Consider the following 17192-nt stretch of genomic DNA (forward strand, 5'->3'; position numbering starts at 1 on the left):
AACTACTATGACTGTGTCACTGCTGCCTATAAATCACGCACATAGATTGCTTTATTGATTACATCACACGTTACACCGTTGGGTCTCACTACACAGAGCTTGACAACAGCTTCTGTGGCAAAACAAAGTAGTAGCAACGATTTGTTCAAGGAAACCATCCGTACGGAAAGCATTTTAGGACACTCTCAAGAACAAGCGTCCAGCTTCAGCCACAGCCAATGGGAAATACCGGCGAAGCACCAAGAGCCAATCACAAGACGGTTTGCTATGACGATGCCAATAGGAGTTAGTCTCCTCGCTACAGTATTGCGCATGTGCCCGGCAGCAACATGGCTACCCCTGTGGATCTAGAGCTGAAGAAGGTAATAATAACTGCTTTTATTTTATACGGTATGTTTTAATCACATCCGTGCTGTCATTGAAACAAGTGTGTAACCTTATGAAATTCTGTGGCCTGGGACTATAGCTGCCGCATGCTCATGCACGTGTTTTGGAATAGAGTGTGTGTGAGCCGACAGCTAATGTGCACGGCCGGCGGAATAATGGAAACGTCAGTCGTTCTTTTCTCTTTAGCAGCGGGTGATGTGCTCACACCTGGGTGTCACCTGTCTCTCACCATGACATTGGGGGCGCTGACCCTGATATCTGGGACAAGGGGTGCTAAGTTACCCTGAAATTTGGGGCACAACTGTAATTCTTTTATATTAACATTTTTCACCCTATAGTTCTGCAGAGAGAAGGAAAGTTACTGAGGCAGTTTAATGCCAATAGATTAGCCACAATAGTGCTAGCTATACGACTATATTTATTCTGCTTTAATGCTTTGCCATACTGCTCTAGAAACTCTCTGTTGTTTAGGATAGCAGCTGCCATATTAGCTTGTTGTGTCATCACTTCCTGCCTGAGTTTCTCCCTGCTCACTCACAGTTCTAGGCTCAGATTACAGCAGGGAGGGGGAGAGGAGCAAACTGAGCATGCTCAAGCCCTGCCTTGGAGATTTAAGATGAAAACAGGAACTCTGATACAGAAGCCCATGTGTACACAAAAGAATTAAAGAAATGTGATGTTTCTTTTGACAGAGGACTCAGAGCAGCATTACTTTGAGGGCTTACTGGTGAGATCTGGGTCAAGGGGGGCTAACCCTAAGATTTGGGACAAGGGGGGCAGTTACCCTGAAATTTGGGTCACTGACTCTGAGATTTGGGACAAGGTGGGCTAAGTTACTCTGAGATTTGGGTCAAGGGGGGGTGCTAATTTTGAGATTTGGTGCACTTCAGTGATCTTCGTCAGGAGTGTACAATCTGTGATTAATCTGCAAACCCTGTGAGTGCTGTGTTCTCTCTATGTTATTTTGTTACTACCTCTGGCACAGGGTTGTGATTAACTTTATGATGTACACCTTTTCAACTAATCTGTATATAATACACAAGAGCCATGAATATGCTGTAAATGTTATCCTTAGTGCTTAGTAATGTCATTGGGTATAATCGGAGCTTAGTAGTGTCATTTCTGTTACATGACTCCCTCATGGATTGAAGTAACTGCAGCAGCACTCTGTTCTGTGATAAATGATATTTATTCGTGCATCGGCAACGTTTCGAGCTATACCAGATCTTTATCAAGCTCGAAACGTTGCCGATGCACGAATAAATATCATTTATCACAGAACAGAGTGCTGCTGCAGTTACTTCAATCCATGTGTGAGAACCTTTTGCAGAGAGGAGACAGCGTGCACCTGTGACTTCAAACAGTGATTGGTGTGAGTGTGGCTCTTTATCTTTGAATTTTATTAATTATGTTACATGCCTCCCTGAAACTTGTGTATTATAATTAGGGATGCACCGAATCCAGGATTCGGTTCGGAATTCGGCCAGGATTTGGTCTTTTTCAGCAGGATTCAGATTCAGCCAAATCCTTCTGCCTGGCTGAACCGAATCCTAATTTACATATGCAAATTAGGGGCAGGGAGGGAAATCGCGTGACCTTTTGTCTCAAAACAAGGAAGTAAAAATAGTTTTCCCCTTCACACCCCTAATTTGCATATGCAAATTAGGATCCGGTTCAGTATTCGGCCGAATCTTTCGTGAGGGTTTCAGGGGTTCGGCCAAATCCAAAATAGAGGATTCTGTGCATCCCTAATTATAATAAATAAAGTGCCCCCTATTGCAAAATATGAGGATATTAGAAGTCACCTTGGAGTTCCATGACCTGTATAAAAACACGAGGCCGAAGGCTCTTCTGTAACTTATATTTCTTATATTTTACAAGATCGGGTGCTTTATTCACTATATGTCCTACATATTGCTGATACAGATTGTTATAAGCCCTGTTTTGTGTTTCAGGCTTTCACTGAACTGCAAGCCAAAGTTCTTGATACCCAACAGAAGGTTAAACTTGCGGATTTACAAATTGAACAACTAAATAGGACAAAGAAGCATGCGTATCTTACCGGTGCAGAAATTAAGACCCTGTCTGACTCCACGCCTATGTATGAAGGAGTAGGAAGAATGTAAGTAAAGCTGTTTTACTCTGCTCATACAGTCATGCATTAACTTGTCGTTTTATGTGTAAAGAAAGGTTTTAAGGTGAGTAATCACAGGCTGACCAATCCACTTGCGGGCAAAACAGGTGGCTACCTTATGAGGCGTCATATTCTCTATGGCCGCCTCTCTATTGTGCTCTCATTCATGCTGACATCTCAAACAATGGCAACAGTTCCTCATCTGACCGTGCACCATACACAGACAGATAATAGGCCAATGGCAGGCGACATTTTCAAACCCACCCTATTAACAAGCTGATTGTAGTACATGGATATAGGTTGTGATCCCCGGACTACTATACACATACTGAAAATTGGTAAGTGTGTTCCTAAGTAACTCCCGCTTGACCATACCAGTTACTGCATTTAAAGACTGGCTAGTGTTAAAGGGGTGGTTCACCTTTTAGTAAACTTTTAGTATGTAATAGAATGGCCAATTCTAAGCAACTTTTCCATTGGTTTTCATCATTTTACTTTTTTATAGTTTTACAACTATTTGCCTTTTTCTTCTGACTCTTTTCCGCTTTCAAATGGGCGTCACTGACCCCAAATGCTCTGTAAGGCTACATAGTCTCTTATGCAAATCAATGCATGGTTGCTATGGTAATTTAGACCCTAGATACCACATTTTTATAATGCAAATAAAAGAGCTGCTGGAAAAAAAAGCTAACTCAAAAACCTTAAATAATAAAAATTGAAAACCAATTGCAGAAGTTTTAGAATATCACTCTCATAATAAAAGTTAACTCAAAAGGTGAACAACCCCTTTAAAAACGAAGAACTTTTAGATTTCCTGACATCACCATTGCCATATGTGCTATCCATGAATTTGTAAAATTTATGGATTTAAATTGTTTTTCTTAAAATACATAAAAACACTCTAAACAGCCCTCCAGAATAAAATATCTTTCTCTCTGTATTCAGTCTCATGTCATTTCTAAATTAAGCTGAATAGTGGCAGATCATTTCAGCTAACTCATGGCCTTGCGTGAAGCCCCGCCACTTTACTTCTCTGAGCCTTCCCTCTTTCTCTGACTCTGAAGACGGTCAAATATGTCTCTCTGGTACAGGCTTGTGCCTCCTGCTCATATGGAAATCAATCAGGCATGCGCAGCAGGCACCTCTTTGGCCATCTTCACAACAGACGGACGGAGAGCTCACAAAAGAAAAGGGCCAGAGCTTTACGCCAGACCAAGAACTAGCTTAAATGAGTTCCAGTTTTCAGATATAAAATTAGACTGACTGAGGGGGAGAAGGGTATGTTATTCTGGTCCTTTGTAGAGTAATTTTAGAGATTTAAAAAAAAAAAAAAAAAGTTTTAACTTATTCTTTAATGGCCAAAAATGCATCAGTATATTTATCTTTTAAATGTTCTATAAGCTTTTTAACAATGTAATTACAATTAAGTTTGCATTAAGAGGCATTTATAGCAATTGATTGATAGCAATTGATAGAGGTGGCATTTTATAGTTTCTGGATTTTCTGGTACTGGAATAAGTAACCCCCTATGTCAGTGCAGCACTGTACTGTCAGGTGACTGGGAACAGTTATGGCAATCATGAACCTTTGAGTGAAAGGGACCTAGGCACATAAAGTTTGTGTCTGGGGTTTTTGTTTTTGTTTTCCTAGCGAATAGTCCTTTGAGAAGGAAAGCTACTGAGGCAGTTTATTGCCAATAGATTAGCCACAATAGTGCAAGCTATACAACTATATTTATTCTGCAGAATGCTTTACCATACCTGAGTAAACGACTCTAGAAGCTCTCTCTGTTTGTTTAGGATAGCAACTGCCATATCAGCTTGGTGTGACATAACTTCCTGCCTGAATCTCTCCCTGCTCACTCATAGCCCTGGGCTCAGATTACAGCAGAGAGAGGAGCAAACGGAGCATGCTCAAGCCCATGCCATGGAGGTTTAAGCTGAAAACAGGAAGTCTGATGCAGAAGCCCATGAGTACACAATAGAAGGAAAGAAATGTGGTGTTTCTTTTGACAGAGGAATCGGAGTAGCATTACTTTGAGGGTTTAATGGTGTATTTATATAGACCTTTCTGATAAAGCTTACTTAGTTTTAGCCTTTCCTTCTCCTTTAATGACCCATGTTTATCTTTGTGTAAAAACTAAAACCATCGTACTGTAAACAAATTATCTGCTATGTAAATGTGTGCTTTATAGCCCAGTTGAAGTAAGCACCATAACATATATATACACGGTGCACATAACCCTCTGTGGAGGGTTCTGAGCTGCATCATCCTTGTCTGAGCCGATATTCATATGGAATGTTCTGCAGTTCAGAGTAGGAGCAGCAGAATAACAGAATATCTTGCTGCACACTCTGTGGTCTACTCAAATCCCAGCCAGGCACCTGAGCGGTGAGGGTTGTGGGACTGAAGAGGATCCAATATGTTTTTTTTTTTTTGTGGCATGCAAGCAGGGCGTCCCAGGCAACCCCGGCTGGGTCACCCCCCGCATGCACACAAACAACTGTGGACAGACACACATCCATGCACACTTTGAAGTTGGAGAGCAGAGCTTGCTCAGCCAGACTAGGGGTAGGCAACAGGGTAGGTATGTGCCTGGCACCCCAGAAGCTTTGTGTCCTAGGCACGTGCCTCTTCTGCCTACCCCTAGTTCCACTCCAGGAGGCAAGACAACCCCCACAAATATACACCATGCCTCATTTTGCTGTTTAACACATGCACTTGACTGAGGAATTGTAGTATTGATGCTCTGCTGTCATACTTCTTCTCAGAATCTGTTTGCACATTTATGCAATGAAATATTCCCAATAAGTCTTGTCTCCCAAATGCCAATGGGGTGCACAGATCCACTCCCAGTTACTCCCAAAATATAGCTGAGTGCAGCTGTGAATTAAGTGGTGCTTGCAGCAGCACTGCAAGTGTTTTCTGTCTTTACTGGCAGCTGTGGGGTCTCACTGTTGGTTGTAGAGGCCACACAGAACTCCCCAAAACTGACTGCAAAGTTGGACACCAGGAAAAAACCTGTTGGACCCTGTTTACCCAGACCCGATCCCCACCTTCCCTTGGCCGTCGCTCACCACTGACCTCCCTCCCCCTATTGCGGCAAAAGTAAGTATAAGGTGTGGGGGAGAGATGCTGGTAGAGGGGGGTGTGGGGGCCCCTGGGTAGCAGTCTTGCACACCCCAGTCCAACCCTGACGATTGCCTTTTGGGTTGACTTCATGGAAGGGGCTACCTTGGTTTATGGGAGGGGAGAATGGGGGGCTAGGAAAGTCTGGTTTCAGTAAAGATATAGTCAGGAGGAGATATTGAGATAGGGAAACAGAGGATTCTGATCTGCAACATTATCAGAACATGCAAACTAAATCAAAACTTATGTCAGTACCCCTCTGTGGGTGTGTTGGATTTGTCTATTTAAATAAAATGGCTTTGGCCAACGGGCACTATGTTTGCTTTGTTTTTATTTTAAAAAATGGCAAAAAATAGAAAGTAGTTGAAAAAGTTATAATGTATAGAGAACAAGTATGGGATCTTCTTCTAGAAAGCTTGGGACCTGGTGTTATTGGATATTTGGATATTTAAAGGGGTTGTTCACCTTCCAAACACTTTTTTTCAGTTCAGTTGTTTTCAGATTGTTCCCCAGAATTAAAGACTTTATTCAATTACTTTCCATTATTTATTTTATACAGTTTTTCCAAAATTTAAGTTTAAAGTTAAATGTTTCTGTCTCTGGTGTGTAACAGCAAAATGGAAGAGTCGCGCAACACCACAATTATTGCATTTGGGGAGCTTACCCCTTTTATTCTTTACCACCTGTGTATCAACGTTTCGGGGTGGTTTTCACCCTCCCTTCATCAGGTTTTGTGCGACTCTCTTCCATTTTGCTGTTACTCATATGTTTGACGTGTGCTGACCGTCTAGGGAGCTCTTCACCACCAAGCAGGAATATAATAGGAAAGGAGAGGAAGTGCGGAAATTCTACTTTTGGCCTGTCTCTGGTGTTTGAGTCTGGCAGCTCAGTAATTCAGGTGCAGACTCTAAACTGTTAACATTTTGCAACATTTAGTTGATATATTTCTCAGCAGCATCTCTGGAGTATTAGCAACTATTGTTTCAATTCTAACAGCTGCCTGTAATGAAACCCAGAGATTCTGCTCAGCAGGGCAAAGATAAGAAATGTATCCACTAAATGTATCAATTTAGAACAGTTTGCAGGGTCGGTGACCCCCCACCTTCCCAGAGCTGCTTTAGAAGGTGAAAAATTACACTTTAATATTAGAAAAACGGTGACATGTAGAAAATAGAAAGTTATTGGAAAAAGTCGTTATTTCTGATGGTCTATCTTAAAACAACTAGGTGTTTGAAGGTGAACCACCCCTTTAAAGTCCCAGTAAAACCAAAAAAAAGTTTTTTATTTTTTAGAAATAGCTGAAAAAAAGCTGCTGTGTTGTGGTCAGGGCAGCCATTCAAGCTGCAGAGGGCAAAAAAGCCCATGTATACACAGATATACATAGATAACAGATAAGCTGCATAGAATACAATGGGATTAGCTTGTACACAGGAAGATAAATGGTGGTTAAATGGCATTCGTTGCTTCTGCGGGACTGTAGTGTAAAAATTGTTTTCGTAAAAAAGGCACATTTGTTGCAGAAATTGTAGGTGCTACAAAATGTTACTGATCCTTTCATTGTCACAAGCATGAGAATTTCTGAAAATAAAAGCAAATTGTATTTCTTATAACACATGTATGAGCGAAATAAAGTGCGTAAGGCCACTTAGTGCAACGCGATCATTACAGTTTATTAATGAAGCATTGTGTACACAAAGAGAAGCGCACCCGTAGTTTATTTAATTCATTATTTAAATGTCACATACAAGTTTTATTTTAGAGCCCAATCGTAGCTTTCTGATGCGTGTGTAACTGTCTAGCAATCCGAAGCATGTTATAACGTGTTATTTTTGTGACTTGAGGTAATGTAATAGGTGGAACCAATGACAGATACTAATAGCCGTCTGACTCATGGAGTGAAACAGATCCTGTAAAATCTGTCTGCTCACTTGCTAGAATCACATGTGTCTCCTTGCAGAAATGCAAGAGCACCCGCTCGTTCACTTGGGTCGTTTGAATTGCATTTTAACGACATACAGCGCCCATCATTCAACTATTATATAATATTAATTAGAGGATACTTGCTCCTATATCTAGTGATTGATAGGGCTACTTTGTGTAGATTAATGTTCCTCGACACGGTTATATGTAGATGGTGTAATGACAGTTTGGATGATATATAGAGGGCTCGTTTACTAACAAGTGCCACCAATCGGTAATTCACTTCTAGTATGATTTAGGAAATGAAAGCAAGCATCTGATTGGCTGCACTTGCCCTTTGTTTGTAAAGAATCACAAATGCAAGGTTCTTGAAATTTTATATTTTATACTTTTTAGTGTATTTGTTTGGTGTCCACGATGGGGTTAAGGCCAAACATTCACTGAGGTTTCTAACTAAGAACACCTTTGGGGGTTGAAAGTTCTACAAACTGTATGCAAATAGTGCTGTTGATTCAACCCCAATGCTATGAAGCTGCAGCATTTAATGCTTAACACATGTGTGCGTATGGAAAACTGTAATCCTTTCACTGCCAGAAGAATTTAGCACTTCGTTTACATTTACTGGCAGTCAGCGTGTAAGCAGCTTGTGCTCCCTCATTTCATTTTGGGAGGGAGGAGGTGAATTTGTTTAACTCGGAAAAATATACCATTTCTGATTTCACAAGAACCTACGATTTCTAAATCTTAGAATGTGTGTGTAATGCCACTTCTGCAACAAATAAAAAATACATATTGTACATAACATAGAGACTAGTGAAGTGCGGGCCGACCCGATACCCGCGGGTCGGGCGTGTTCGGGTCGACCTCGCACTGCTCCTTGCGGGCGAGTACGGGTTGAGCTCTTCTCCTGCTCTCCCACCACCTTCAAATGCCGGCATCCGACTTCCGGGTTCCGGTTTTATAGTCTCGCGTCTGCTCGCCCCGCCCCTTTTGTGACGTCATTGTGATGTCAACAGCAGCGCAGGTCTATAAAAGGACCCCGGAAGCACGGGTGTGGGGGGTGCGGGCTGCAGCAGGGTGGGTTAGGGCCGGGTGCGCGTCAGGAAATCACTAATAGAGACATATCAGAACCATGTTTTATAGGGATGCACCGAATCCAGGATTCAGTTCGGGATTCGGCAAGGATTTGGCCTTTCTCAGCAGGATTTGGCATAATCCTTGTGCCTGGCCGAACTGAATCTGAATCCTTATTTACATATGTAAATTAGGGGGGTAGGAATCACATGAATTATAGTAACAAAAGAATTTTTTTTCCACTTTTTCCTTTCCTGCCCCTAATTTGCATATGGAAATTAGGATTTGGTTTGGTATTCAGCGAATCTTTAACCAAATGGGTTCGGTGCATCCCTAATATTTTATTATATGTGTGAAAATACAATTGCTTTGGAAAGCCCCATATCTTTGCATTACTATATTTCCGAAGAACCGCTCCAGAAATGGACATACATGTGTGGGATCTGTTATCCGGAAACCCATTAAACAGAGCTCCGTATTATGGAAAGACCGTCTCCCATAGACTTCACTTTATCCTAATAATCCAGATTTCTAAAAATGATTTCCTTTTTCTCTGTAATAATAAAACAGTAGCTTGTACTGATTTTCTAGTAGACTTAAGATATGAAGATCCAAATTATGGAAAGATTTGTTATCTGAAAAACCCCAAACCATGCATTCTGGATAACGGATCCCATACCCATACTTTCCAAACCTATGAAGATCCAAATTTTGGAAAGATTTGTTGTCCGGAAATCCCCAGGTCCCAAGCATGATTAACGATCCCATACCCATACTTTCCAAAGCAAGATCCTCAACACAAGAACTTTGCCTCGTGCAGTAAATTTCACCATAAAAACAAAACAAAAAAAACCCCATCATTTTATGGAAACTGAATCTAATATATTTTGTCGTTTATGAGGCTTTCCAAACAATATACTTTTGTCGATATGCTCTGCGATTGTTGAAATATGTTTTCTCATTATGAGTATTAATGAGCCTAGCAGAGTTTGAATAAATCTGTTTTTTATGTTTAATGTGGCTTTTCAAGTAAATCAAGTTGATATTCTGCAACTGTTCTTTTTTCTTTTACAGGTTTGTCCTGCAAACAAAAGATACAATTCACAACCAGCTCTTAAATAAACAAAAAGTCGCTGATGAGAAAATTGCAGAGTTGGAGGTTGGTTTTACAATTAATTTTTTGTGTATTTTTTAACCTGTTCTGTGGATAGCTGGGGTTATATTCAATCCTCAGTATTGATAATATTTTATTATAGGTTGAATCAAACACTAAAGCTCCCCATAGATGCGACGATTCTTCACCGACCAATCCTTCAAAATTATCGTGCCGTTAGTGGGATTCGAACGATCGTACATCTCATGATTTTTCGGCCGACATCTGTCAGGAAATTGATCGACCAGGTCAAAAAATCTTTGTCGGTCCCAGAGTAATCTATCTATGTTTGCAGGGCCAAGCAGGCAGCTCCCCTTTGTTTTCCTGGCAAATTGGTCTTTTTAGCTGATGGTCAATTCGTACGATCGTTCCGAGAAAATCGTGGTCTCAGGATGAGGATCGGATCTTTTAAAAATCTCAACATCTATGGCCAGCTTTAGACATATTTTGGCTCCCAGCAAAATTAGGGACAGAAGGGATACTTTCCCTGGTGGGTTAGGATTAAAAAGACAGCTTTACACGTTTTTGAAGAATTTGCAATACATTCAGTTTACCAAAAAAAAAGTAGTAGTAGTTGGCTTCTGCAGACCTGTAAGCAAGACATATAAGTGAGCTTTAGGCACAGATATTTCCAAACACATTTTAAGATAAGGGAACGCAAAGGGGTGGTTCACCCTTAAATAAATTTATAGAGTGTTAGAGACTGGCTAATTCTAAGCAACCAATTGCAACTTGTCTCCAAATATCACACTCTGCATCATACTAAAAATTATTTTAAAGGTGAAGAACCCCTGTAAAATGAGTTGTTTGGAGAACCTGCTAAACTACAACTGCACACCTCTGATCATAACGTAAGCACTAGTACCAGCAGATTGACTAGTGCACAGCAATGACCCTTTCTATTGCTGAATAGTAAAAGTCTGGCCACTTCATGTTGACAGAGTCAAATGTTTGTAAAAGGCAGTGTCATAATTTATTTCTTTAAACTGAGTCTGAAAAGAGGGTGTAATGTTCAGTGAGTAGTGTCGCTGGAAAAAGTGACTTCATTCGGAAAATGTTACTCTCGTTTTTTTGAGCTGGCATGGGGAAAAGTCTGCTACATGCCAAAAATCATTCACTTTGTCATGCTGATGAGTGGTATTCCAAATAAATTTAAAACATAGTAAGTGTGACAGCTAAATCTTCTGTGCAAAGATTCAAGATTTCTATTTAACATGATTTCATCATGGAGAGGACTCCCTTAACGGAACTATACCCTGTTCATCCAGTTCCCTTCCCCTAAGGGTAAATACCTATAAACCTTGTGCTTTGGCATCCAGCAGATTCCTGTACAGGTATGGGATCTGTTTTCCAGAAAGCTCTGAATTACAGAAAGGCCATCTCACACAGACTCCAATTTAATCAAAGAATTCAAAATGTTATAAATGATTTCCTTTTTCTTTTTAATAATAAAACAGTAGCTCGTACTTGTTCCCAAGTAAGATAAATTAATCCTTATTGGAGGCAAAACCAACCTGTTGGGTTCATTCAATGTTTAAATTATTTTTAGTAGACTTAAAGGAGAAGTAAAGCCTAACTAAAGAACTAGCCTAGAAATATTGTACATTATGTATTTGGCTTGTGTACCAGCCCAAGGCAACCACAGCCCTTTAGCAGGGAAGATCTGTCTCTCCAAAGATGCCCCAGTAGCTCCCCATCTTCTTTTCTGCTGATTCACTGCACATGCTCTGTGCTGCTGTCACTTACTGAGCTTAGGGACCCACTTACAATATACAGTACACATAGAATATAAATGTCACAATATAAGGCTGATTAGTAATTAATACAGATAATTACTACACGGCAGCACAATAATCAGCCCTGTAGCATCAGTTTATATTACAGGCCAACCTAATTTTCTGCTTGATAATTAGCGATGCTTGATAATTAAGCTTAGCTTCTCAACAGCTGCTCAGAGCCCACTGAGCATGTGAGTGTCACAGACACTTTCCAAGATGGTTAGAAATCATGGGGCCCCCTACAAGAAAATTGTCGGGGCCCCACACACCCGGGCCCCCAAGCCCCGCCCCAGATCCCGCCCGCGCCACATCACAGTTAAAAGACCACACAGACATCAGCAATAAAAAAGGTAACCCCCCACACACAAGTTATAAAAAGCTATTAGGGACCAGGGCCCCCTATAAGTTAAAAAAAAAAAAATACCGGTGCTAGGGCCCCCCATAAAAGTTTTTTAAAAAAGCATTGGTGCCAGGGCCCTCCTTACAAGTTAGAAAATAAATTGGGACCCCAAAGAACATTTTTTAAAAAGACATTGGCGCCAGGGGCCTAAAAAATATTAAAATAATACTTTGGTGGCCAGGGGATTAAAAAAATACACATTGGTGTTCAGAGGAATTTGTGGCTTCAGGACTTCTACTTCGCCTCCTTTTGTGACTTCGGGTCTTTTCGCCGTTTCAGAACTTCAATTTCGGCTTTTTACGTGACTTTGGGTCTTTTTACCACTTCGTGACTTCGGGTTTTTAAGCACTTCCACATGTTTGGACTTCGGAAGGAGGCGGCGCGGCTTCTGCAATGTCAAAGGGGGCCCTGCTCTTTAGAAAAGTTCAGCACAGCCAGGCCCCCCTTCAGGCCCAGGCCCGATACACTTGTGCCCCCCTAATATAAAACACTACCTTGATCTTTATCCCAACTAAGATAAAGGCCCTGGTGACCCCCTGTAATGGAAACCGATTGTCTTCTCCAAGATGGCGGCCAAGATGGCGTCCAAGATGGCGGCCTCCTGGATCCTGCTGGTCGCAGCACTATGACATCAGCGTCTTTTCGCCCTCGGATTGGTCGCCGGCGTCGGAACGGACGCCGGCGTCAGAATGTGCGTCGGCGTCAGGACGCTGGCGTCAGTGCGTCCGCGTCATGACGTCAGCGCGTCCAAAATTGGCGCCATACCCAGGCCTATTTAAAGCAGCTTCAGAGTCTCCTCAATGCCCAATTATAGGTTTTCGCTTGCTGATTCCTGGGTGTGTTTATCATTGATTATCTTGTGTACCGACCTTGCCTGAACTCTCGTCTTTGAACCTTGTCTGCCTGAACTGATTCTACTGCCTGTTTACGACTATTCTATTGCCTACTCCTTCTGTACTGCGAACTCGGACTTTGTTACCTCCTCCTTGGTCCTTACTACCTCGGGGCCCTCGGGCCTTACATTATAATTGGGCCTACTGAGGAGCCTCATGTCCCTACAGATGTCGGCAGAGCCGTTTGTGGTTTGGCTTCCCGCATGCAGACCTACGAAGCCCAGCAAACCCACTTCGGCCAGGCACTAGAAGCAATCCTGGAGAAATTGTCTGCCTTGTCTCCAGTGGCTCCAGTTCGTCCGCCGGTTCCAGCTACTCCACTCCAGATTTCCGAACCTCGCATCCCTGCACCTCCTCTGTACAGCGGTGATCCGGAATCATGCTGTGGTTTCATCAATCAGTGTGAGATCCAGTTCACCCTGCTTCCAGGTCAGTTTGTCTCGGAGCGAGCGAAGGTGGGCTATATCATCACCCGCCTGCAAGGGAAAGCTCTGGAGTGGGCTTCTCCTCTCTGGGAGAAGGAGGATCCGGTCATTGACGATGCCAAGGCCTTCATCCGTGACCTTCGCACGGTGTTCGACGCCCCAGGTCGATCTGCTTCAGCTTCTGCTCGCTTGTTACAGCAAGGCACTCGTACAGTTCCTGAGTATGCCATCGAGTTCCGTACCCTAGTGGCTGAGACTTCGTGGAACAACGATAGCTATCATGCTGCCTTCTATAATGGGCTGGCAATGCGCATTAAGGACGATCTGGTGTCCCGTGAAATGCCTCCACTCTGGGAAGATCTCATTGCCTTGGCAGTGAAGGTGAGGGAGCATCAAGTTGATCGAGAGCGGGCAAGGAAATTCCAGAGATTTCAACCAGTACTGGCTCCTCGCTTTCAGAGACCATTTCTTTCCCGTTTGGCTCCTTCCCCACCCTCTCCTTCTTCTCCTGCGGCTCCTGCAACTTCTTCTCCTGCAACTTCTTCTCCTGCGGCTGAAGAACCGATGCAGATAGGACGGGCTCGCCTTTCCGAACAGGAGAAACTTCGGAGAAGGGCTGCTGGTCTTTGCCTTTATTGTGGGAGAAAGGGCCACTTCGCCTATGAATGCCCTGTGAAGCCGGGAAACGCCAACACCTAGGTATGTTTGGGGAGACTTACCTGGGTGGAATTGGTCCTTCTCCCCATTCTTCTACTCTACGTTTCCTTCTTCCTGTACAGATCCGGTTTGGAACCCAAAAGATTTCTTCCCAAGCTTTCCTCGACTCTGGTGCAGCAGGGAATTTCATAGACAAGGATTTTGCCGGAAAACATTCCATTCCTCTCCAACCCTTGACTGTTCCCCTTCGAGTTCTTGCCATTGATGATCGTCCTTTATCTTCTGCTATTATTTCACAGTCTACCCTGGAACTTTCTCTCACTGTGGGAACGATGCATCTAGAAAGACTGTCTTTTCTCTTAATTGACTGCCCTTCAACTCCCATTGTACTTGGTCTGGAGTATCCACAATCCAGTCATTGATTGGTCTTCTGCTCAGATCTCCCGCTGGAGTCCTTTTTGTCAACAGAACTGTCTGCCTGTCAAATCTCTTATTAAAGTTTCTTCTGTGACCCCGAATTCTTCTTTACCTCCAGTTTACCAAGCCTTCTCAGATGTTTTCAACAAGAAGTCTGCTGAAACCTTACCTCCTCATCGTTCCTATGACTGTCCTATTGAACTGCTTCCTGGATCCATGCCCCCTAGGGGCCGCACCTACCCACTTTCCCCTTCCGAAACTTCTGCTATGAAGGAATACATCCAGGAAAACCTCCAAAGGGTGTTCATTCGTCCATCTTCCTCTCCGGCCGGGGCTGGATTCTTCTTTGTGGAAAAGAAAGACGGCGGTTTGCGGCCCTGCATTGACTACAGGGGTTTAAACAAAATTACGGTGAAAAATCGTTACCCTCTTCCTCTCATCTCTGAATTGTTCGACCAGCTCAAGGGTGCAAGCCTCTTCACCAAACTAGATCTGCGTGGGGCCTACAATCTTATCCGGATCAGAGAAGGAGACGAATGGAAGACCGCATTCAATACACGTGACGGGCATTATGAGTACTTGGTTATGCCCTTCGGCCTTTGCAATGCTCCTGCGGTCTTTCAAGAATTCGTTAATGATATCTTCCGGGATTTGTTGGGGCAATATGTGGTCGTTTATTTGGACGATATTCTTATTTTTTCCAAAAACCTTCAAGAACATCGTCATCAGGTTCAAGAAGTTCTTTCCCGTCTACAAAAAAACAATCTGTTTGCCAAGTTGGAGAAATGTTCCTTTGAAGTATCAACCATTTCTTTCCTAGGATACATCATTTCCCAACAAGGCTTCAAGATGGATCCAGCCAAGGTTTCGTCAATTCAAGATTGGCCTCTTCCCACCAGTGTCAAGGCTGTCCAAAGATTCATCGGCTTTGCTAACTATTATAGACAATTCATTAAAGGTTTTTCGTCAAAGATTGCTCCAATTCTTGCTCTTATACGTAAAGGGGGTAAAACTCAGCATTGGTCTCCACTAGCCTTGGAAGCTTTCAAGACTCTTAAAGAATCCTTTTCGTCTGCCCCAATCCTTAGGCACCCTGAACCTCTCCAACCTTTCTTCATCGAAGTAGATGCCTCGGATATTGGAGCAGGAGCAATATTATCTCAAAGATCCTCTTCTGATGGTAAACTGCATCCGTGTGCCTTCTTTTCCAAGAAGTTTTCCTCCTCCGAAAGAAATTATGACGTGGGGAACCGTGAGTTACTGGCTGTCAAACTTGCTCTAGAAGAGTGGAGACACTTACTTGAAGGGTCATCGGTCCCCGTATCCATCTTCACCGACCACAAAAACCTAGAGTATATCCAGACCCTTAAACGCCTCAATCCCCGACAAGCCAGATGGGCACTGTTCTTCTCACGTTTTAACTTCATCTTAACTTTTCGTCCTGGTTCAAGAAACAAGAAAGCGGATGCTCTTTCCCGAAGTTTTACCCCCGAAAACCCCATCTCTGAAGACCCAGAATCCATTGTGCCTCCTACAAAGATCATTGCCGCCCTGTTTCCTTCCCTTGCTTCTCATCTTTTGTCTATTCAAGCTTCTGCTCCTGTGGAAACTCCTGTAGGCGTAGCCTTTGTTCCTCCTGAGCTTCGTCATTCCATTCTGGTCCAATCTCACAGCTCGAAGCAGGCCGGTCATCCTGGAATTAAAAAAACGACTGAACTTTTATCTCGTCTCGTCTGGTGGCCTTCTTTAAGAAAGGATGTTAAAGACTTTGTTTCCTCCTGCTCCACTTGTGCTGTATCCAAATCTGGACATTCTCCTCCCAAAGGCCTACTTTTACCTTTGCCTGTTCCTTCCCGCCCTTGGACCCATTTGGCAATGGATTTCATTGTGGATCTTCCTGCTTCCTCCGGCTACACTGTCATCTGGGTGGTGATTGACAGATTTAGTAAGATGGCACACTTTATTCCTCTTCGGAAACTTCCTTCAGCTCCAGAACTTTCTTCTTTATTCATTAAACATATTTTTCGTCTCCATGGTTTTCCTGCTGAGATTGTCTCTGACCGTGGGTCCCAATTTATTTCTAAGTTTTGGAGGTCTCTTTGTAAAGCCCTTAATATTTCCCTTCAGTTTTCTTCTTCATATCATCCCCAGTCTAATGGAGCGGCAGAAAGGGTTAACCAGGCTCTTGAACAGTTCCTCTGATGTCATGTATCCCTGTGTCAGGATGATTGGGCTGACCTCCTTCCTTGGGCCGAATTTGCACATAACAATGCCTTGCACTCTTCTTCTGAAAAGTCTCCTTTTTTTGTGTTTATGGTCTTAACCCCTTGGCTTTTCCTCAAGATCTTCTGCTCAGAAATGTTCCTGCCGCCAACGATCAAGCTGCCCACATGTCGGCCATCTGGCAGGCTACTATTGTCAACTTAGAGAAGAGTTCCCTTGCACAGAAAAAGTTTGCTGACAAGAGGAGAGTTTCTTCCCCTCTGTATGTTCCTGGTGACAAGGTCTGGCTGTCTACTCGCAATATTCGCCTCAAAGTTCCTTCACCTAAACTTGGTCCCAAGTTTATTGGTCCCTTCCCTATCACCGAGATCATCAATCCTGTGGCTGTGCGGTTGCAACTTCCTCATGAGATGCGGATCCCCAATGCTTTCCACGTTTCTTTGCTTAAACCTGCAGTTTCTTCTTCTTCTTCTTCTTCTTCTTCTTCTTCTTCTTCTTCTCCTTCCCCAGTTCCTGTCATTGTAGATGGGCATCAAGAGTTCGAAGTAAAGAAGATTTTGGACTCTCGGATTTCTAGAGGCGCCCTGCAGTACCTCATTGAA

The 17192-nt window shown here is 42.9% G+C and overlaps 1 protein-coding gene across 1 annotated transcript in view; it reads left to right on the top strand.

Annotated features, from left to right (window-relative positions):
* The first annotated feature begins 210 nt into the window (after positions 1-210).
* The window catches only part of pfdn1.L (prefoldin subunit 1 L homeolog), a 21826-nt gene continuing 4844 nt past the window's right edge, over positions 211-17192 (top strand). Inside the window, exons 1-3 of the mRNA XM_018252114.2 lie at positions 211-362; positions 2343-2509; positions 9719-9803. Of these exons, the coding sequence (XP_018107603.1) occupies positions 330-362; positions 2343-2509; positions 9719-9803 (285 nt within the window). The 5' untranslated portion in view covers positions 211-329. The remainder of the gene's footprint in view (positions 363-2342; positions 2510-9718; positions 9804-17192) is intronic.

Source organism: Xenopus laevis, chromosome 3L (assembly GCF_017654675.1).
Source record: "Xenopus laevis strain J_2021 chromosome 3L, Xenopus_laevis_v10.1, whole genome shotgun sequence".
Lineage (NCBI taxonomy): Eukaryota > Metazoa > Chordata > Amphibia > Anura > Pipidae > Xenopus > Xenopus laevis.